At 37.7% G+C, this 22,063-nt stretch overlaps 1 protein-coding gene across 11 annotated transcripts in view; it reads left to right on the top strand.

Annotated features, from left to right (window-relative positions):
- The window catches only part of Mier1 (MIER1 transcriptional regulator), a 56,130-nt gene that overhangs the window by 19,131 nt on the left and 14,936 nt on the right, over positions 1-22,063 (top strand). For all 11 annotated transcript variants that reach the window (XM_008831029.3, XM_029562498.1, XM_008831027.3 and 8 more), the window contains 5 exons: positions 8,432-8,593; positions 9,223-9,355; positions 10,796-10,860; positions 13,346-13,418; positions 21,777-21,928. In XM_008831029.3, the coding sequence (XP_008829251.1) occupies positions 8,432-8,593; positions 9,223-9,355; positions 10,796-10,860; positions 13,346-13,418; positions 21,777-21,928 (585 nt within the window). The remainder of the gene's footprint in view (positions 1-8,431; positions 8,594-9,222; positions 9,356-10,795; positions 10,861-13,345; positions 13,419-21,776; positions 21,929-22,063) is intronic.

Raw genomic sequence — 22,063 nt, 5'->3', positions numbered from 1 at the left:
AGCCAGACAACAGAATTGATTTTGGTGGCAGTATTGTATATTAGTCATCACAGTGCCTTTCAAAGAAGGTTAAACATTATACTTGGGATCAGAACTAGTCTTTGAAAGTAAGAGACTGGTCAGTTACATTTTATTAATTTTCTTTAGGAAATGGTAATTAAAATAGATTTCAACCACAGTCTCATACCACCTTCTATAACTTCTCCCAGAAACAGTTATGTTATAGGTTTAAGTAGCACCCGTAACCTGAAGCTAAGCAGGTGAGGACCAAGTATGTTGGATCTCCTGTGGTTATAAACTCTTTAGGTATGAACCAACCCAATTTTTTATTTAAGAAATTAATGTCATTTATTACTCATCTCCTTTTGTAGAAGCAGGTCATTAGTGATGTTAGGAAGTTTACTGTTTTTCAGTTGGCACTTTGACTATGTAATTTAAGGAGAACTCTGCACAGCTAATTCATACTTGATTCAGCAGTAACCATGGTAGCTGTGGTTTTAATTTTCTATACTGCAGTTCTTAGGGAAAAGGCTATTGATAGAAAAAGCTCTGTATATTGTTATAGTTGTACATACCTTGTCAGTGTCAGAAGTAAAGGTCTTATATTAAAATGTCTTAGTTGAGGGCTGGGCGTGGTGGTGCACACCTTTAATCCCAGCACTTGGGAGGCAGAGGCAGGCGGATCTTTGTGAGTTCGAGGCCAGTCTGGTCTACATAGTGAGTTCCAGGACAGCTGGGGCTACAAGGAGACCCTGTCTCAAAAAAGGCAAAAAAAAAAAGTCTTAGTTGAGTTAGATACATTTAGTCTGGTACTCATAGAAAGTCTTAGAATCATTCCCACAGTACATAAGTTTTTTGTTTGCTATGAATTAGCAGTACTGAAATTTAACTGTTTTCTAATGTGTTAAGATTCAAGAGACTGAAAATAGGCACAGTTTGTAGCACTCCATTTAAGAGAAGAAAGATCAATATCAACTATATCTTTATATATTTAAGTGCATTGTAGAAAAACAGTATCCATATTAATGCACACTAAAGAGTTTGACACATTCCCAGTGAAGCCCCAGAGCTAGTGCTGGGGACTGAGGCAGCTCTCTTAAGAATCCCCACACTAACCCTTGAGCACATACTTTCACTCTGAAATAAAGGCTGTCTTTCAATTATTTTGTTGTTTCTTTTTCTAGGATAAAAGATGTGAGAGACTTAATTGTTTTTGAAATGCACAATCTGAATTTTATATGTGCAAATATGTGTGTATATGTATGTATATATACATATAAAGGAAAGACCAACATGGGAATTGTAAAAAAGAGTCCGCTACCTTTATCGCTTCATAGTTTGTCTTCTAATCAAGCAACAGCTCCAAGAGATTGGTTTCCTTAGGAACTGTCTCTAGTCTAATCTGGATTTGGTCCCTTAGGCCCTCCTGGTCAGAAATTGGCTTCTTTCCTTTATCCCGTCTTTATAAGCATTTATTGCTAAGTCCATTTTGGTGCAACAGATACATGAGGAATACTGTGCCCATCCACCAAATGACCCAGACATGAAGGTTTCCATCTGCTACCAACAGCAGTCATTTATGAATGACTAGCCCCCTGCTGTGAGCCACTGCTTCTACAGTGAGGAACTTGATGCCATCAAACCTTATAATAGTATTGTGTGTCAGTGTTTGGTGACTTTAACCTCTTCACTTTATTCCAGATGCAGTATTTGCCTTTTAAATAGCTCATTGTTTGAACCTTCATCCAGCCTCCTGATAGCTTATACAGATAGGATTACTTCTCTTTTTGTTAATGTTTAGATAACTTACATCCTAAAGCACAATATTTAAGTGTAATGCACATCCTGTATTTTTATTCATCTTGTGCTGTGCCCATTTTCTTTATTCCTCATAGTCTTACCTACTCAGCCCTTATACTGCATCAGGATGGTGAACATTTAACCTGAGTCAGGTTTCAAGGACGAAAGTGAGTTATATGTACATGTGTAAGTAAGTGAGTGAGTCAGATTCTCTGGGTTCATAATTTAGCTTCAGTATTTCATAAGCATGCAACTTTTGATAAACATTGTTAAACTTCAGTTGTTAAAAAGAGATCTAAAGCACTTGGTACAATGTCTGGCATAATAAGCCACTAAATGAATCTTAGTTATGTTATCCACACAATTCTCAAAGCAAGCGGTGAACATGCACTACATGCCCGTAAGTTTTGTTCTCTGTCTCCCTTTCTGTACTCTTAGACTTAAATGAGTGAGAGTAAAACAGTATACTACTCGATTCTGATGTTTCCATTTCAGTTGAAGGGAAATCCCTTAATAATCTGGTAGAATACAGACTTGGATAATGTAGCTAATAAGATGGTCTTTAGCACAGGTGACTTTCAGACCCTAGTGCAGTAATAAACTGTTGTTGGTTAGGTTTTAATAATCCTTTAGTCTTTCTGAGGGAAATGACAGACTATTTGCTTTATAAGTCCATTATTGTCAGTAGCATCAGAATCTTGAGAGTACAAAGACAGGTACCCATCTTGAACTAGCTGAGTCAGAGTGAAGACTTGAGTTCTCACTCATAAAATGTATTAAGGGCAGGACTATATCCAGAACCCAAATGATACTGTAATTTCTGCTTCTTTTTTTTTTTTTTAAATGTGATTTGACTTCTTTTTCAGATCAGCTTTTATCTTATACTCAGTTCCTATGTCTTCAAAGTTATTACTTGAGACAGTCTTCAAAGTCATTACTTGAGACAGTTGCTGCGTTTCTAGTTAGCTGGTATTGATAAAATTCCAGAAATAAACTAAGAAGCAGAACGACTGCCTGCCATTGAGCAAAGGGGCCTTCCTGTTGCAAACCAAGGAGATCTGGGGTTATACTGTAGGTGACAGTTTGAGCATTCTCAACTTGGTTCTTATAAGAACAGGAGAGAAGGGCATTCCTGGACTGGCAAATACTGCTAAGCCTTGTTATCTTGGACCCAAAGAGCAGGCTAATAGAGTCTACAAACTTCTTGTTCTTTTAAAGATGATGGTGTTTGGGCTGGAGGAATGGCACAGTGAGTAAGAGCATTGGCTGCACAAGCATGAGAACCTGAGTTCAGATCCCCCAGAAACTATGTGAAAAGATGGGTGTGTTTGCAGGTGTTCCTATAACCCCAGAGTTGTCGGGTGGGAGTGCTGAGACAGGACGATATGTGGGATTTGCTGGCCACCAGCTTACCTGGAGACTCAAAGGAATAGAGAGTAATAGAGCAGGACACCCAAAGTTCTCTCTGACTTCTAGGTATGCACACCTACATACACCACACACACATCACACACAAATGGGGTGGGGGTGTGTGTATAAATATTTTGTCAGAAATAAAAATATTAAAGTTAGTATTAGAGGACCCAAGATTTTAGTATTGATTTTCCTTATATCCTACATCCAAGTACTGACAAACTGCTCCAAACAGAAAGTAAATTAGGAGCAGGCTGTAGAATATGCTCAACTTTTGGCCAGGAGAATAAAGGAATCTACTAAAACCCACTAGGGCTAGATTGCCTAGAGACACAGGTTGTCCTTTTGGAGAGGTTTAACTTCTAAATCTGAGTTTAGTCATAAGTAAGAATTGACTGACAGATGGCCTGTGCTTAATTCTGGTGCTTAGGACCCTGAGGCAGAAAGACTGAGTTAGAAACCAGTTAAAGCTACGTGAGTTCCAGGTGAGTCTGAGCCTTGTCTCAGAATACCAAAACAGTAATGATAATATGAATTGCTTGGTTCCCTGTCTGACTGTATTTGTGCTTTTTTGTTGATCTTTTCTGTTTTATTTTGCTTCAAGTTTTGTCGTTTTGAGACAAGGTCTTGCTGTATATTCCAGGCTATTCTTGGCCTTGAACTCACTGTGTAGGTGAGGCTGGCCTAGAACTTGCAACTAACTACCCTGCCTCAGCCTCTTGAGTGCTGTGATTACAGACCAGCATCATTACACCTGGCTTTTTATCTCTTTCCTAATTAATCTTTTATTGAGTTAGAAGGTATTGTATAGCTTTACCAAGTACATTATGGCACTTTATGACTTATGCACAATAAAACCAGGGCAGTGAACATTTCCATCTCTGAAACCATCAACTTCATTTTTTTTTCTCAGTACTGGATATTGAACCCAATCATTTTTTAATGTCTTTAGGAATTTTATATTGCTCTAGTCATTTTGAAAAATAGGTTGTTTCTGAAACAGTATTGGCTTCTATGCTAAAGAACCAAACTGTCTCCTCCTATCTCCATTCCCCATTGTTAAATTATGTATCTCTCGCCTCTCCTTTCCCCATCTTTAGTAATTGCTGTTCTTTTGCATTTAAAAAAGCATTTTTATTAATTTACTTTTGTTTTATATGTATAAGTCTTTTGCCTGCTGTATGTAAATGTACCTGTTACCAAGTTTCTTAAAGAACATGTTTTACTCCATTTTTTGTTCAGGCCTGATCCTCTTTGTTACTCTTTTTGGTCAGTTTGACTCATCATCAGAGAAATGCAAATTAAAACCACAATGAGACATTGCCTCAGCCCACTTAGAATGACTATCATCGAAATGAAAAGGAAATCAAATAAAATCTGAGTAGGAAGGTGAACTAGTTTAGCCATTAGGGAAAACAGCATGGAGGCTCCTCAAACAGAAATGAAAACACCGTATCATCTGGCAGTTTCACTACTGGGATATACAGACTGGCACAAACATATACACGTATTTATCCAAAGTAGACCCAAAAGATAACTGCACTCATATTTATTCAGCACTCTCACAATGGGTAAATATAAAACCAACCCAGATGATCTTCAGTCTATGAGTGGGTAGAGACAATACAGTGTAGCTATACAGTGTACTACTACTCAACCATAAAAAATGAAATCTTGTCATTGGCAGTAATAACGTAGAACTGGAGGCCATTATTTATGTCAAGTGAAAAAGCCAGACCGAAAGATACCACATGTTATCATTCATTTGTGAAACCTAGTAAATCAATCCTGTTGTTTCAAAAAGTGGAGTAGAGGGGCTAGAGAAATGGCTCAGTGGTTAAGAGCACTGGCTGCTCTTGTAGAAGACTTGTTTGAATCCTAGTACCTGCATGGTGGCTAACAACCACCATTAATTCCAGTCTCAGGGGATCCAGCATCCTTTTCTGACCTCTGCGGGTATTACATTGCACATGGTGCACTTACATATGTGCATGCAAAACACTCAAGACACATAAAATTAAAATAAATAAAATTTTTTAAAAAAGAAACTTGATAGCAGGAATAAAGTCAGACAGAGGACATCTCTGAAGTCGTGTTACTGATCTTTCGGTAACCTCTGTCCTTTTGGGGTGTTACTGTTTTGTTTGGGGGGGCTGTTTTCACTTATCTATGGAAAGCATGACTGCCTTAATCAGGAGGACCTGATTCATTTTCTGTTGACTTGAAGTGTTTTTCTCTATCTGTATGTATTCTATTACTGAACTTGTGTCCATTCTTCAGATGCACTCTGGTGGTCACTTTTCAGTCTGTCCTTAGGCAATATTTTCACTCAAGTTTCAAGAAAGGATTTTTTTAGAAAGTGAATTTCCCTTCTCATCTTTGTGAGCAATGAGGGGAGATCTTTGATTTAACCATTCTATATTTTTTCAGAGTGAAATCAATAGTATCTGTCACCTAACCTTTTATAAGATAGCTAACTTGCATGTCATATGTTAGTGAAAGATTTATTACGATGTCTAAGCTTTGCGGCTTCCCACAGGAAAAGATGATTTTCTGGTCTCTTATCCCAGACCACTGGTACTGGTGGCTGTTAGGATCGGCCTCCAGTCATTCTAGAAGCATTGTCTAGAACTTTTTAAAATGTAGAATCTCAGACCCTCTCTAGGACATTAGGTCAGAGACTACGGTAAGGCCAAGGAGTTTGTTTTATCTAAAAAACCTTCAAACTGATTGTAATGCCCTTGAATAAGACAGATCAACAGTCAAGAACCTAGGGATTGTTTTGATTGCTGTGTTCCAGAGTGGGCCAAGTGCTGTGGTCAGCTCAGAAGATGAGTTCATAGAGTTCTGCCATTGACATAGCCTTGGGTTCCTAAAATATCACTTAACTCTCACTTTTAAAAATTAGAGGTAATAGTAACACTAGGATTGTTCTGAGAATGAACTAAAACTGGAAGAAGCTCTTCATGTTCTTACGCTGTTTGAAAGTTCTGGCTGTAGAATGCCATGTTAGTGATTTTTTTAGTTTGCTTCAATCATACATGGCTTTAGTGACTCTTACTAATCATACTAACTTCACTTGCCAGCCTACTTCTAACTTTGGGTGCAGAATGAGTTAAAGAGATATCTAGGGAGGTTGTGTACTTTGTTGTTGTTGGGGGTTTTTTGTTTGTTTGTTTGTTTGTTTGAGACAGGATCTCCCTGTAGCCCCTGCAGGCCTGGAACTTGCCCTGTAGACCAGGCTGGCCTTGACCTCACAAGAGATCTGACTGCCTCTGCCTTTCAAGTGCGGGGATTGAAGGTGTGCTCCACCACTCCTGGCTGGATTATGTACTTCTGGCTGCTTTCATTCTGAGAAAAGATGAAACCAAGCACCTAGCATAAGGTAGGCTTATTGGTACATGTCTTTCATCCCAGCATTCAGGAGGCAGAAGCAGTCAGAGCTCTGAGCCGGAGGCCAGCTCAGAGGCCAGCTTGGTCTACACAGGGAGTTCCAGGCCACCTGGAGCTTGTGGGGGAGGGGGGCAGTCTAGTACCTGGCCCCTAAGAGATACTTTATGAAAGCTATTTGTTGTGTATCAAAGTAACTGGTGCTATATCTTTGTCTTACTTTGTTTCTGTCTTGAATATGAAATTCTGTCACACATTTTAAGTACTGACTCTTTATTTTCAAATTTAGTGTCCTGTGTTAGATATTTGACACATGGGCCAGATCTCTATGGATCAGCTCCTTGAGCACTTCAAGATTAGTTTTAGGTGTACTTTGAAAACCACAGTATGTGCTTTTAATTATTACAGCATAAAATGGTGATACCTTGCCTGATATGGTTAGTGAGTTTTCAGCTTATGGCTTCTGCAAATCATAAAGGCCTTCAGAATTGAATCTCTTTTAGAAATGGAATTCACAACAGTGTGAATTAGATGATATTTTCTTCTTATGGGGAATTCTCAGAGTATAATAGATTGTATCTTTTTTAAGATTTTTAATAAATTGTTTTTAATCGTGTGTATGTGTGTATGCACGCACACATGCACACACACGTGAGTGCAAGTACCCATGGAGGCCAGAAGCACAGGCAGTTTTGGGCTACCCTGTATGGCTGCTGAGAGTGAAACATGAGTCCTCTGCAAGAGCAGTATGCACTCCTAACCACTGTGCTATATCTCCAGCCCCTAAATTGTTTATGCTCATAAATTCTGAATGAGGATGAGAGGGCCTAACTTTGTCACCTAAGCAGCATCAAGTTAATGTTATCCGTTCCAGTGTATGCAGTCCTTGCAATAGAAATGTGTTTGATATATGGGCTAGACTTACTTCCATAAAAAAATAAGGCACAGAATGCTGGAAAATTGTTATAAACATGTTGCCTTATTTATTGAGCACCATTTTTCTAGATGCTAAATTGACTCTCCTGTTTCTTTAGATCATGTGTGTTTGGGTTTATGTCCAGTATCTTCTGATGATTTGGGTTAGACTTTTATATAGTAAGAATTTTATTGTGTTTCTCTGACACTTGACATTGTTTGATTGTGATTAGAATAACTGCCTGCCTGCCTGCCTGCTGCATACGCTGATTATATTTTCTTGAATAAGCATATTTCTTCATTTTACTCAACCTGCTGAGGCCCCATGGTATACTGATGGGATTCTAGGGTTTTTTAGTGTGATGTGATTGGTATAACAGTTTCATAAACAGCAGTGTATAACATGATCTTGTATGTAAATGAAGATAACTTTAGAAAAGTTTGCATGGCCTTGGAATCCAGTGACATTAGGTAGCACATTGTCATCATTCTCATATGACGTTGCTGGAGGTTTTTTGCGGTGTGTTTTGTCTGGACACGGAATTTTATCTCCCTTTCTGGGTCTATTAACTTAGTTTACACACCGTTTTTTAATTATTCTATTTGCCCCCAAATTATTTGAGCTACAGTATATAATAATAATCCATATGTAAGTGCTGCCTGTCATACATATACTGAAACTATTGCAAAAAATGAATTCATTTTTAGACTGTTGACAGCTATGTTGCCCATCTAGAATTGGTCAGTTTATAGGAGTATTTAAAAGATTTGGGTTTCATTTCTACTCTCATTTGAAATATTTGATACAGTTCTAGAGTATTCTGTAGAAAATGAGCATATAGATTTGTAAATTAGAACATGGAAATACGAAAGCATTGATTTCAGAAGTTGACTTTTATTCTGATGTGTTTAGGAAGGCGACATGCCAATCCATGAACTTCTCAGCCTCTACGGTTATAATAGTGCTGTTCGACTACCTGAAGAAGAGGAGGAGGAAGAGGAAGAGGAGGAAGAAGGTGAAGATGATGAAGATGCTGATAATGATGACAACAGTGGCTGTAGTGGGGAAAATAAAGTAAGTGTGTACACATAAAAGTACTTTCCTCATTATTTGTGGAGGATGTGTGTTCCAAGATCCCCAGTGAATGTCTGAAACCACAGATAGTACTAATTCTAAATACAATTTGGTACAATTAGATTAAATTCTGAAAATAAAGATGTAGAAACATGTAATACAAAAATTGAAAATATCCCCTGTAATCCACTCCTATGAAGTTTGGTCTGTGTCATTACAGATTTCTGTTGCTTTTTCTAAACATTTAATCCAACTTTTTTAAAAAAAGCAAAGCTGTTGCTTTTAAGTAATAGTGGCTAACTAACAGTTCTGTTCATTTTTCCCTTTTATTTTGAAATCATTTTGAATGTTAGAGGCTCACAGCACTTCGCTAATCCTGACATCTTATGTAACCACAATATCTTCGCCAGAACTAAAAGTTCACACTGCTGCCATGCTGTTAGCAAAGCTGGAGACTGTTGCATTCACCATTAAGGTCCTTTTCCCTGTTCCAGGAGCCAGCCTCCAGAGCCATGTTACATTTAGTGTGGCTATTACAGTCTTCTACTTAGACCTAGAATAGAATTTGACTGCTGGCCTCCCAGCTGCCACAGCATTCTTTTGCATTTTAAATGCATTTTATTCCATAGGAAGAGAATATAAAGGATTCATCAGGTCAGGAGGATGAAACCCAGTCTTCCAATGATGATCCCTCACAATCTGCTGCTTCCCAAGATGTTCAGGAAATGATCCGCCCACGTCGATGTAAATATTTTGATACAAGTAGGTATTATCATTTCCACAGTTAGAGTATAATTTTCACTGTCTTATGTATAAATTAACTAAAATTCTAATGTGGTTTTTACTTCTATTGAATTCATTTATCCTGAAATCTCTTTGAAAAGTAAATGGATTTTGTTATGGGTTACTAATGTTTCTAAATGAAGGCCTTATTCTTAGTGAATGTATTACAATTATTGTTTGATAGTCTACCTGAATATGGGTGTGTTCCTTTTATTTCTTAAAGTCCTGCAGTTTTTTTCCATTTTTCTTTGCTACTTAGCTATCCTTTACATAATAGTTGTGTATTATTCAGCAACAGAATGTATGCTGAGAAATGTGCTCTTACGGAGTTTCTTGGTTTTGTGAACATCATAAGATATACTTAAACAAACTAATGTGTTCACAGCATCTTTAGGTGATATGATCTTCCAGAACCATCATCATATATGTTAATGTGTGTGTGTCTGTGTGTGTGTGTGTGTACTCAGTCCATTGACCAAATATGACATTAAGTAGTATATTGTTTTCTGTAATTTTGTGGCTCCTCGTGTTCTAAAAAAGCTGATTCTTGAGGTACAAACACATACTTTAATATTTCATCTGTTATACCATGGTCTCTGAGAACAAGAAGTCAACTTAACAAGTCAGCTACCAGATCTAAATTTAATTATTTCTATTTATTTGATGTGGGGGAAGGAGCACACATGTGGAGGACAGAAGACAACTTACAAGAGTTGGTTCTCACTTCTACCTTAATGTGGGTTCTGGGAACCAAACTCTGATGAATTCTTTATGTAGCTGAGGATGCCTTTGAACTTCTGATTCTTATGCCTCCACCTCCCAAGTGCTAGAATTCCAGGCCTGTGCCTCTATGCCTGATTTTAGGCAGTGCTAGGAATGGAACCCAGAGCATCAAGCATGCCAAACAGGCTCCCAACTTAGTTCCAGCTCTGTATATCATTGCCATTTAAAGTGCAACCAAACAACAGCCTGCCCTGTATAGATAAAATGGAGAATGGAGGTCTTTCAAATGTTGCTGCAAAATCTCTACTGTTAATAAGGAACACTTTGGAAAGCATAGTATTGTCCATATCCTCATTTTCTATGTGAAGAATGGACATCATGTAACTGACTTTGTAACCAGACTTTATAAGACAATTATCTTGATTCTGATCCTGAGGGTTTTGTGTTCTTAGGGAATCAATTCCTGAGGCTACAGTTACTGCCCTAGAGTAATTAATGGTTTTTTCTTTGGGAGAATGTTTTGTTGTCTTGTTTAGGGAAAGAGTATTGATTATTTACTTAGAAACATCTTGGCCTAATTATAATTAGCTGACCATTTGGCATATCACAGTTAATGGTAAGTGTAAATATATATGAAGATATATAGATACGGAAAAATTAAGCTTCCATTTAATAGAATTATTCTATTTATTCTAGATAGTGAAGTAGAAGAAGAATCTGAAGAAGATGAAGATTATATTCCGTCAGAAGACTGGAAAAAGGTAGTTTTCTAAAACTTAAGTACTATTCTAAAAACCCAAGTGTAATTCCTTTATTAACCAGGCTTATTGATGAAGCCTTTTTTGTGACATTTTAAGCATTTGGTAAATATTTGTTCAAGTTCTCCATTTATATAGCCAAGTAAATAAGAAATACATCTTTTCATAAAATCATGGTATGGGAAGAAATTCAAATTTCTGATCAAGTCCCAAACTAATTTGGAGTTAGATTGTTGCTGCCTTATAAAAACATGGAATTTTATAAATGTAGATATAGTTTGGAAAGCATTGCAAAGATGTTAATATTTGTACAGAAATTTTGATAGTTTAAATAAAGAAAACTCAGAATGAGTAAATGTAATGTTGATGTTTATAACTAATGAATCTGTTGTATAAAGGGACAGATTTGACTTCTATGAATACATACATATAATTTCTAAAATGAATATAAGACATTAACTTTTTGTTTAAAAAAGTAATGTAGCATTATGGGACTAGAGAGAGGGCTCAGTAGTTAAGAGCATTTGCTGCTCCTGCAGAGGACCCAGGCTTAGTTTTCAGCTCCCACATGGCAACAAGCATTTGTAACTCTAGTTCTAGGGAATCTAATGCTTTCTTCTGACTTCCAGGGGCACCAAACACGTACGTGGAGCACTTAGTATATGCATAAAAAACACTCATATACATAAAATAAGTAAAACTTTTTAAAAAATTACATAACATTATATAATTAATCATTTAGTTGAATTAAAGCGTTTAAAGTGTTACATAGGAGTTGACCTCTTGGGAAATTGTATCAATGGTTAATGTAGAATTGGTTAAGAGAAATCATTTATATAGAAGAAAAATGATGTTTTTCCTTGTGTAAGATGGGTGCTTGATCTATCATCTTTTTAAAAAAAAAACAAAAAAAAACGCAAGATCCAGGCCAGCTAGGGGCTATATGGTAAGACCCTGTCTAGAAACAAAACACCTGGAAACTGATAATGAGAAAGTTTGATTTTCCTGTATAGGTAGACTTTGTTGCATTGAGCTTTACTGTGAAGTTGTAGAAAGTGAAACAGTACTTACTAACAGTAAAACAGTACTTAATTAAGAAAGAAATGGCAGTAGCAGAAGAGAGGAACTTTTAAAATCCTTGGAGTCTTTGCTTGGTTAAATCTCAATAGTGGTGATTTCCAATTGTCTTTTTCAAGAGCCGGGTTCAAATCTAATTTGACTTGAATCTGTAGATTTGATTATCAGGTTTCCTTATAACAAAATTTTACTGCTTTAGGATGGGTGTAGTTTTTTACTTTGTATTAATGGAGGTCAGGCACCGACCTCAAAAAGATAATTTCGGGGGCTGGAGAGATGGTTCAGCAGTAAAGAGTATTGGCTGCTCTTAAAGAGGAGCCGGGCTTGGTTCCCAGCACCCACATGACAGTTTGTGACTCCAGTTCCAGGGGATCTGACACCCTCGTCTGTCCTACCTGGGTACATTTACATGTGGGCAAAATGCTCATACTCTTTGAAAATAGAAATTGGCCAAGTATGGTGGCCTATACTTTTAATCCCAGCACTTGGGAGGCACAGGCAGGTAGGTTTCTGTGGGATCCAAGCCAACTGAGGCTACAGGAAGACCCTGTCTCAAAAAAAAAAAAAAAAAATTAAATACATTTATTTTAAAAAGATTATTTGGATTTGGAATTGAATCCATTTGGTTCTTTCTTTAAAGCTTTGTTTCTCAGACCTAAGTGTAAGCTAGAAATTGCCTAGACAGTGTTAAACAGAATCCTGTCTCTAGAGGTTTTTCTTTAATGTGATTTGAGCACTTGACTTACTAATACTTTGGCCAGTTGCACCGGTGCTGCCTGTGGGAAGTATTTAAGTGTAGGCGCTCTCTAAAAGACCCAGATATGGGGAACAGAGAGATAGCTCAGCAGTTAAGGTCACTGACTGCTCTTGCAGATGACCCATGTTCGATTCCCAGCACCCACATGACAGATAACAACTGTTTATAACTCCAGTTCCAGGGGATCTGACTGATCTCTGTGGGCATTGCAAGACGTGGGTGCACTTGCATAATGCAGGCACTTCTTGTCTGTGGTACATTTCACCCGTTATTACCATTTTCTTTTTTTGTTTTTGTTTTGTTGTTTTTTTGTCTTTTTAAGACAGGGTCTCACTGTAGCCTCAGTTGACCTGGATCTCACTATGTAGACCAGTTTGACCTCGATCTTACAGAGATCTACCTGCCTCTGCCTCCTATGATCTGGGATTCAAGGCATGTGCCACCATGCCCAGCTCTTACCAATATTTCCCATCCAGTCATATTCAAACTCTAAGCTATTATTAACTCATTAATCCTCACAATACTACCATGAGGTAGGTCATTAGTCTTATGACAGAAAACAGTGACTGTAGCCAAGGAGATAGTTATGCTAGAAGTACACATAAAACAGGTGATACTAGATCTTACTAATGTTTTGTGTTATGTTTAAAATAGGAAATCATGGTGGGTTCCATGTTTCAAGCTGAGATTCCAGTTGGCATTTGTAGATACAAAGAAAATGAAAAAGGTGAGTTAATAGTAAAGCTGTAAACCTAAACTTAGGCTTTTGAAATGATGGAATTGTTATTTTGTATGTATGGGGATAGGGCGTACGTGTTGTATGCAGTTGCACGTGCCTTATTTGTGTGTGTGTGAAGGCCAGAGGTCAGTGCTGGGTGCCTTCCTCTGTCAGTTCTTCACTTTATGTTTTGAAGACAGTCTTATGAACGTGGATCTGACCATTTTGGCTAAACTGACCCTCTGTATTTGTCTGTCCCTGAGCCCTCATGCTGGCACTACATATGCTCACCACCCGTCCTGGCTTTTATGTGGGATAGTGGGAATCGAAACTCAGGGTTTCATGTGTGTACAGTAGGCAATTTACCCACTGAGCCATCGCCACAGCCCTGAGCTGTTCATTTTCATGTGAAATGTGGTAAGAATATGACAGCCTACTAAGAAACCCTTATAGTTTGAGTAAAAGAATCTTGGGTTGCACACCTTTAACCCCAGCACTCAGCAGGGCAGAGGAAGGCAGATCTTTATAAGCTCAAGGCCAACCTAGTAAGAATTATTTATAATTTTTCCAGTTTCATCCATATAAATAACAGAAAAAGATGAGTTTTGAGTGTGTGTGTGTACCTTAAAATCTGCCCCCCCAATTTGTTTTCTGTATTTTAAATGCTCTGAACTTCACCCTTTCTAGCCCTTAATTGCTTTTAAAGTAGATTGTTTTTATAGTGATAGAGGTAAAAACAAACTAATAAACTGGTTGATTGATTTCTAAAATAGACTGGTTTTATATTTGTGTTTTAAAATAGTTTGAGAATTTTGTATAATTCTACATAATTTTTTTGTCATTTATCTGAAAATTCTAGCATAAGTCATTTGATACAAAGTAAATGTTTTTTTAAAAAGAGTCTGCTTTATATTACCTGACTTAAATAGGTTCAAGAAAGGATGCTATATGTGTTCTTAATGAGTTCATATACAATGTGACATCACTCAAAACTAACAGTCTTCATTTCTTGTTCAGAATCTTCACATTCAGCTTTATATACACAGAGTCCCTTGGAATTGGAAGGTCTTCTGTGATTTATTTCCTCCCAATACTTTATATTTTAAGTATGTCCCTCCTCTCATGATAAAGAGGTCAAGCACTTGGGAGGCAGAGGCAGGTGGATCTCTCTGAGTTCAAAGCCAGCCTGGTCTACATAGTGAGTTCCAGGATAGCTGGGGCTACAGGGAGACCCTGCTTCAAAGAGACAAAAAAAAAAAGTAGTTATAGGTATACCACAAGCCAGTCAATTTCATAATAAAATTTTCTAAGTGTTTAATGCCTTGCTGTTCTCCTCAACTTAATTCTTGCAATATGTAGGATCATTGATACTACTAAAGTGACATGACCTTGTTCTCTATTGAAATTCTGGCTATTTCTTCTGTGAACACTTTATAACTGTTTGAGAAATAAATGATCTTTTGGCTTGTGTATATATTTATAATTGAAATGTAAATACTATGTTTATACAGCACCCATCTCATGTTTACAAATTAGTTCTGTCTATAAGTAGTTGAGCTAAAAGTTAAGCATTCGTTCCACATTATTAAATATCTTATAAATATTGGCTATAAAGGAAGTAGTGCCTATCTTTGAAAGTTTCATATTTAGAGTTAAGGGTAGAGTTCAGTGGTAAAGCAATTATATAGAAAGCACAAATCCCGGGGTTCAATTTTCAACACCACAAAACAGCTTTTAGATGGGCAGGTAACGTCACAGTTTTATAGTACATTAATATTATGGTTAAAGATGATTTTTCTCTTCATGTATTTTAACTTCTATTTTATTAGATATTGTCAGATATCACAGTTAAATTATAATCTCTAATTTTTACGTATTGCCAGATTTGACTAAATGTTTTTGAGTTTTTGTGTGTGTGTGTGTGTGTGTGTGTGTGTGTGTGTTTTAGAAATCAGTTGTGTATATATTATTTTTCAATAAAGATGTTATGCATGACACTTTTCCATTTGAGAATTTAGTATGGTAGGTGGTGTCAGGAAGATCACACAGGATCTAGAAAAGTGCCACCGCTTTTCTAGAGCAGTTGTGCAGGGCCTTTCTTCATCCTTGAAATTTTAGAAATTTTTTCCTGACTTTCATCGGGAAACCCATAATTCACCTCTCTTTAATGTACTGAACAGAAACCAAATCCATGATTCCAGTATTGTACAGCATCCTGTTTTAAATAAAACTTCAAAAAGATAGTGCTCGTTAGTGCATTCTTTTGGAAAAAATTCACAGGGTGTTTTTCATTGATGTGGATGAGAGCAAACCTTATTTGTAACAAAAGTGCCCCTCAACTTGAAATGATTCTGTATCTTTGGAGGGGGGTTACTGCATGGTAGGTGGACATTTAACACTGAACTACGTGTCGAGTTCTTTTTATTTTGTGATTAGGTTTCCCTAAGTTGTCTGGGCTGATGCTTTTTGTTGTCTTTTTGCTTGAGCTTCCCAGGTAGCTGGAATTACAGGTATGTGCCACCATGCCCAGCGCTGGTAACATTATTGTAGGAGTTATTTGACAGCTAGATCAGAATTCTCCTTTTCAGTGGTGAAAGAACTCCCTGAGTACCCAGAAATGACAGATGTTGTCTGCCCTCTGATGGGGTTTTTCCTTTATTCGTGCAGATTATGTTCCTCATTGGTTATCATTCCAAATGCAAATGCTTAAACATAATTAAAAAAATTTTTTTGATATATTTTTATTATGTGTATGAGTGTTATGCCTTCATGTATATAAGTGCACTAGTGTTGTGTAATGGCCACAGAGGACAGAAGAGGGCATCGGATTCCCTAGAATTGGAGTTAGGGACAGTTGGTAGCTGCCATGTGGGTGCTGGGATTCAAGCCTGGGTCTTCTGTAAGAGTAACCAGTGCTCTCCACGCCTATGCGATCTCTTCAGCCCACAAACAGAATTTTTAACTTAGAGTCTCTATAAGTTTTAGAACCTGTGAGTACAGAGGCCACTACAGTGTAACCATTTGTTTATAAGTTTTCCTATCTGTAATACTCACTTGGTTGATCCTCATCACAGAAACAGTAAAACAGTAAAACCTGTGATGATTAGGTGGACAGGACTGGAGAGATGGCTCAGTGTTGAAGAGCATGGGCTACTCTTGCAGAGGTCCTGGGTTTGATTCCCAGCACCCACATGGCGCTAAACAGCCATCCTTAACTCCAGTTCCAGGGGATCTGACACTCTTCTGACCTCTACGGGCATTGTACAACACAAGTGCACCGACTTAAATATTAAAAAGATAATAACTGAGTGGAGAATGGTATCACAAAGCCAGTAGGAAGGTGGTGACTTTATAGTGATTCCCTTACATCTGTCCTTGGATGAGTTATGCAACTCTTTCTCATCTTTGGAATTACAGTAATCCTGTTTATTTACAGAATTTTTGGAATGACTCTGTGTAGTACTTTTCTTTTGTCTGACACATAGTGTTCTATACATGGAGTTAGTATTCAATAGGCGATTACTTTACCTGCTGTATTTAGGTTTTTATTAATCAGATTTTTTTTCTTTTCCCACCTTAGAAAGTGACATTTTCAGGTAATAGAAACCTAGTTCAGTTACTTTTAGCAAAAACCATTGCAGGGTTGCTTTCCTAGAATTAGGGAAATTATGCTGATCTTGTTTTGTATAACTGGATTCAGGCACTCATAGGATATCAATTATTCCCTACTCTGATTTGTTGTCAGAGTAAAGTGGCTACTGGGAGCTCTTGTCTAATACTTTACACAGTCTTTAAAACTAAAGAACAAGCAAAAATGAGAACTTCCATATCCCTTGGAGCTCTACAGATCTTAGAGAGAGCCTCTGTTGACCCAGCCTGAATCACATACTTTTCAGTAAAAGATCACTGTGATCAGAGGGATAAGTGAATAGACTGCTTTGTCTTGACTCCTAATTTATTCATTCTTAGGCCTCTTCTACCTCCAGACCACACGAGAAAGATGGCTATAATTGTGTTCTAAATTTTTTTTGATAAAATAGTTTTATTGAGAAACAAGTTTCATACCAAATTCTTTAGAAGTGATTATAAACCTGCCCCACCACTCCCAATTTTATGCAGCTAGTGAGCCAACCTAGAACTTCATGCATGCATACTAGGAAAGCATTCTTAATCACATGAGCCACATCCTCTTCCCAGGAGAGTCTTCATTCCTAAAGATGCTGGCCAGATAAAAAGCACCGTACTTAAAAAAGGTGATTTTTCAGTTATGTGTGTACTTTATTGTTTTTGTGATATACTAAAAGCTAAATAGGGACTGGATGGATGACCAGTGGTTAAGAGCACATACTGCTCTTGCAGAGAACCTGGGTTCAGTTCCCAGCACCCACATTGGGCAGCTCATGGCTACCTATGACTCCAGTTTCAGGGGATCTAATGCCCTCTCCTGCCCTCTTGGCACCTGTACTCATGCACATGTACATATACACATGATTAATTTAAAAGGATAATATATCTTAAAAGCTGAATAAACACTGATTTTGTGATAGATTAGAGATAATACTAATACAGTTCTCAAGATAGCTCTCTATAAGAACTAGATAGCAACCACAAAAATGTCAAGATCCTATTTGAGAAGCTGAACTGGGTATAGAATTAGATGGCTTCTTTAGGACAAAAGATAATTCCAAGAAACAATGAACCATGGTCCCAGTCAAGTTTTCATGACTTCTATTTTGAGACAGGACCTCTACATATCCCCCAATTGGCCCGGAATCTCTATGTAGACCCCTTACGAGCCTGCCTTTGTCCCCAGAGTGCTGCAATTAAAGGTGTGTACTACTGTGCCCAGCTGATGTAAATATTGGATGGCTAGGAACTACTAAGTAGCAAATGATAAAGGATGGGGTAAATTGTGTGACACACACAGGGTATTTATTTTCATTTTGTATTATGTTAGAGTTGTATGCTTTGAGATGGGCTTATGCTAGTCCAGGTTGGCTTTAAGCTTCTAGTTCTCTTGTCTGAGTGTCTGCTAGCACACAGAGCTGTTTTGGGTTTTATTGTTTTGTTTTTGAGAGTGCCTTACTTAAGTGTCTCCAGGCCCTCTCAAACTCCTGGGTTCAGGTAATCCATCTGCTCTAGTCTCCTAAGTAACTGGGTTTATAGGCATGCTGCCACCACATCTGACTTAAAAGGGAGATAGGAACAAATATAGCTTGCCCTTAGTATAGGTTGAATAGCCTTAATTCAAAACATTTGAGAAAAGTGTTTCAGATTTCAGATCATGTTGGATTTTATCTTTTCTGATTAGAGATGTGCAGCCTGTAATAGTAGTGTTTGAAACAAGCAATTGAGTTTACCTATGTCTCAAAAAAAAAAAAAAAAAAAAAAACCTACATCATTTAAAGGCCATGTCAGTTGGTTACAGTGTGACCTTTTAAGAATATGACGATTTCTGTGATAAACCCCAATATAGATTATAGATCAGCATTTTCATACAAAGATGTATTGATTACAGAGGTTTCTGGCATTGTAAGTTGGCTCTCAGCTTCCCATGGCAAGTTTTTTGTTTTCTCTAGTTGGAATGCCTAGCCCTCCCTTGATTCTTGCATAAAGTCCTTGCCAACTGTATGCAGTGAACTTTGTGAGATGATTTTGAGGGTTCATCTTGCTTATTTGACAAGTTCGATTTTATTACATTTTTCTGATTGTATTGTACATAATAAAACAGCTGAAACAAGCTGTGTTAGTGCCTTGCTGCATAAGTACAGGTCCACAGACCAGCATCGTAAGATTCATCTGTCATTTAGCAGGAAACATGGAATCTAGGGTCTTATTTAATGGCTGCTGAGTCAGTCCTTAATAAGATACCATAATTTTCTCTCTAATCTGTCCTAATATACTTTCTGAAGTCTTACTTATTTACAGTTGCATACCTACTGCTTAAGCAGTGTGGATGCTGTACAGAGATGCCGGTTGCTCTTACCTCATGCTCATTATTATGTTGTAATTATCTAAAATGAGGAATATTGTTCTGGGCTTCATAAACATTCAAGGCTAGCTACTTAGCCACCCTTCCAGGAGTCACTCTTGTAATTTGGTGCTATCTGGTGATGGCTGACCACTCACTCAGCCTTAGGATTTGTAGACTATTATTGGCGATTCTAGAAATGTCTTCCAGATAGTTTGTATTTGTTTCATCACTTAAGTGGGTTATGTAGTTTGGAGAATACTGGGGACTCAGAGACTCAGCTCTTCACTTCTTTCCCTGAGACAGCTTTAGGACCTAAGTAACATAGAGTTGGCTCTCTTTGCAGAACAGGTTGAGTAGAGAGCAGAATCAGTAGCACTATGTCCAAATACACTTACCAACAGAGTCTGTCGTGTTTCAATTTTGGAGTCTTTTATGAGCAGGTTAAAAAGGAATAGAAGGACTCTGCATATGTCCTTTGATCTATACTTCATAAAAAGAATATTTGAAGAAACAAAAAGGTACATTTATGTGGACAGAGACAAAGTGATAATATGTGAAACACTGACAAGCTGCTTAGTGCATTGGAGGTGCTTAATGAGCTTCTTAATTCATTTTCACAATACAAAGAATTTTGACACGTTTTACCTTAAAGTTTTTATCATGTGGTTTCCTTCCTGCTGGCATTTAAATATTTGTCTCCTGTTTAAAAACAAAGGCTAACAAACTTTGTTAACTCCACTTCCTCAGTATCTCCTGCCTCTCTCCACCCTCATAACCAGACTTTTCAGAACAGTTTTGTGCTTTCTTTCCCTCTCCGTTTACCCTCGCGCCTTTTCTAACGGCTCCAGTTCTCGTACCCTTCACTTCCTTGTTGCTGTTCTCAGTTTTCACCTAAGAAAACTGAGAGATTTAATAATTTCCTGAAATTACACTTGAAAACACTTTGATCTCCTGATGTCTGCGGTGCCACGTTTTGGGCATTAATTTCATTTTATATCGTTCCTTCTGGATTTTGTGTTTCCAGTGCTCTTCAGAATCCCAGAAGGCTTTGTCTTGGGTCATGCTCCTTTTCCCTTTTTAAATTTTGGTGAGATTTAGGGTTTACTCTTATTACAATGGAAATGATGGTAAAGTTGGAATACTTTTTTTAAGTTAGGACTTTTGTTTGTATGAAGATAAGTTTTATATATCATGATGCATTTGCAAGTACCATAAGAAAGCATAAAGAAGCTAAGAAAGCCGAGTATGGTGGCACACGCCCACACTCCCAGCACTTGGAAGACTGAGGCAAGAAGATTAAAAGTTTGAAGCTAGCCTGGTATACAGTATCAAGACACTGTATCAAAAACAAACAACAAAAGGGCTGGGGATGTAGCTCAGTACTAGAGAGCTTCCTTAGCATTGCACAAGGTCCTAAGTTCATTGTCTATAGCCTGGAAAAAAAGAGTCAGCATTAAATGTACATTGTCCTAGAAGTCTTTTCAAAACCATATTAATTATAACTAGCATCCATTGAAACCTAACATGCATCAGAAAGTTTTAGAGTGCTTTGACTCTTTCCATCATCATGTGATAGCTAGCATTCTAGTTATCCTCTTTTCACAAGTGAGGCAAAGAACGCGCCCAACATGTTCTACTAGGTAGTGAGTGGTGGAGGTGGCATTGCAGTGTAAGCATTTGTGAAATCTGACGTGCTCAGGGTAAGTCAGACCATGTTTGAAGGGGCATGGAGTGTTCCTTTGGCTTCATGTGGATTGCTTGATTCCCTTAGACTATAAGTATTAGCCGAGAAAGAGCTAAGGCAAGGAAATAGTACAGCCACACTGTACCTCTTGATTTTCAGCATTTGCCTCTAATTTTATCTGTTTGAAGAATGAGTTAAGGGGAGGTAGAGCAATGGCTCGGTGGTTAAAAGCACTGACTGCCCTTGCAGAGGACCCAGGTTCAGTTCCCAGCACCCACATGGTGGCTAACAACCATTTGTAACTCCAGTTACAGATCTGATATGCGCCCTCTTCTGTTCTCCATCAGCATTGCACTCATGGGTACACTTACATATGTGCAAGCACGATACACACATAAAAATGAACAATAAATTTTAAAATGTTTTTAAAAGGAGAGTGAGTTAAGACTATGAGGTGGCTAAATAAAGGTGCTTGCCACCAAGCCTGATGACCTGACTATGATCAGGGACCCACCTGGAGAGAACCAACTCCCACCACACCTCCATATTTGTGCCATAGTATGTGCGCGCATGGGCACACACACAGAGAAAGAGGGAAGGAAGAGAAATACTTTTTTAAAAGAGTAAGTTATTTGTTCAGTGATATACTTTTATATGAATTATGTCAATTTTTATCAGTTCTTATTAACATTTTGCTTTATTCATGTAGTATATGAAAATGATGATCAGCTTCTGTGGGATCCCGAATATTTACCAGAAGATAAAGTGATTATATTTCTTAAGGATGCATCTAGAAGAACAGGTGACGAGAAAGGTGTAGAAGCAATTCCTGAAGGATCTCATATAAAAGACAATGAACAGGTACATGAGTGAGAAACGTAGAGTTTCTTAATTAAGGTTTTCCTCAAATGGCACTTCTAAGTGTAGGTGTGTGCTCTGGCCACCAAAGCAGGGAATCTAGGGTTGTAAGACTCACAGTCATTGTGCTTACACATT

This window comes from Nannospalax galili, unplaced genomic scaffold, assembly GCF_000622305.1.
Source record: "Nannospalax galili isolate Female #2095 unplaced genomic scaffold, S.galili_v1.0 scaffold553, whole genome shotgun sequence".
Taxonomy (NCBI): Eukaryota; Metazoa; Chordata; class Mammalia; order Rodentia; family Spalacidae; genus Nannospalax; species Nannospalax galili.
This window is presented reverse-complemented; position numbering and strand designations above follow the sequence as displayed.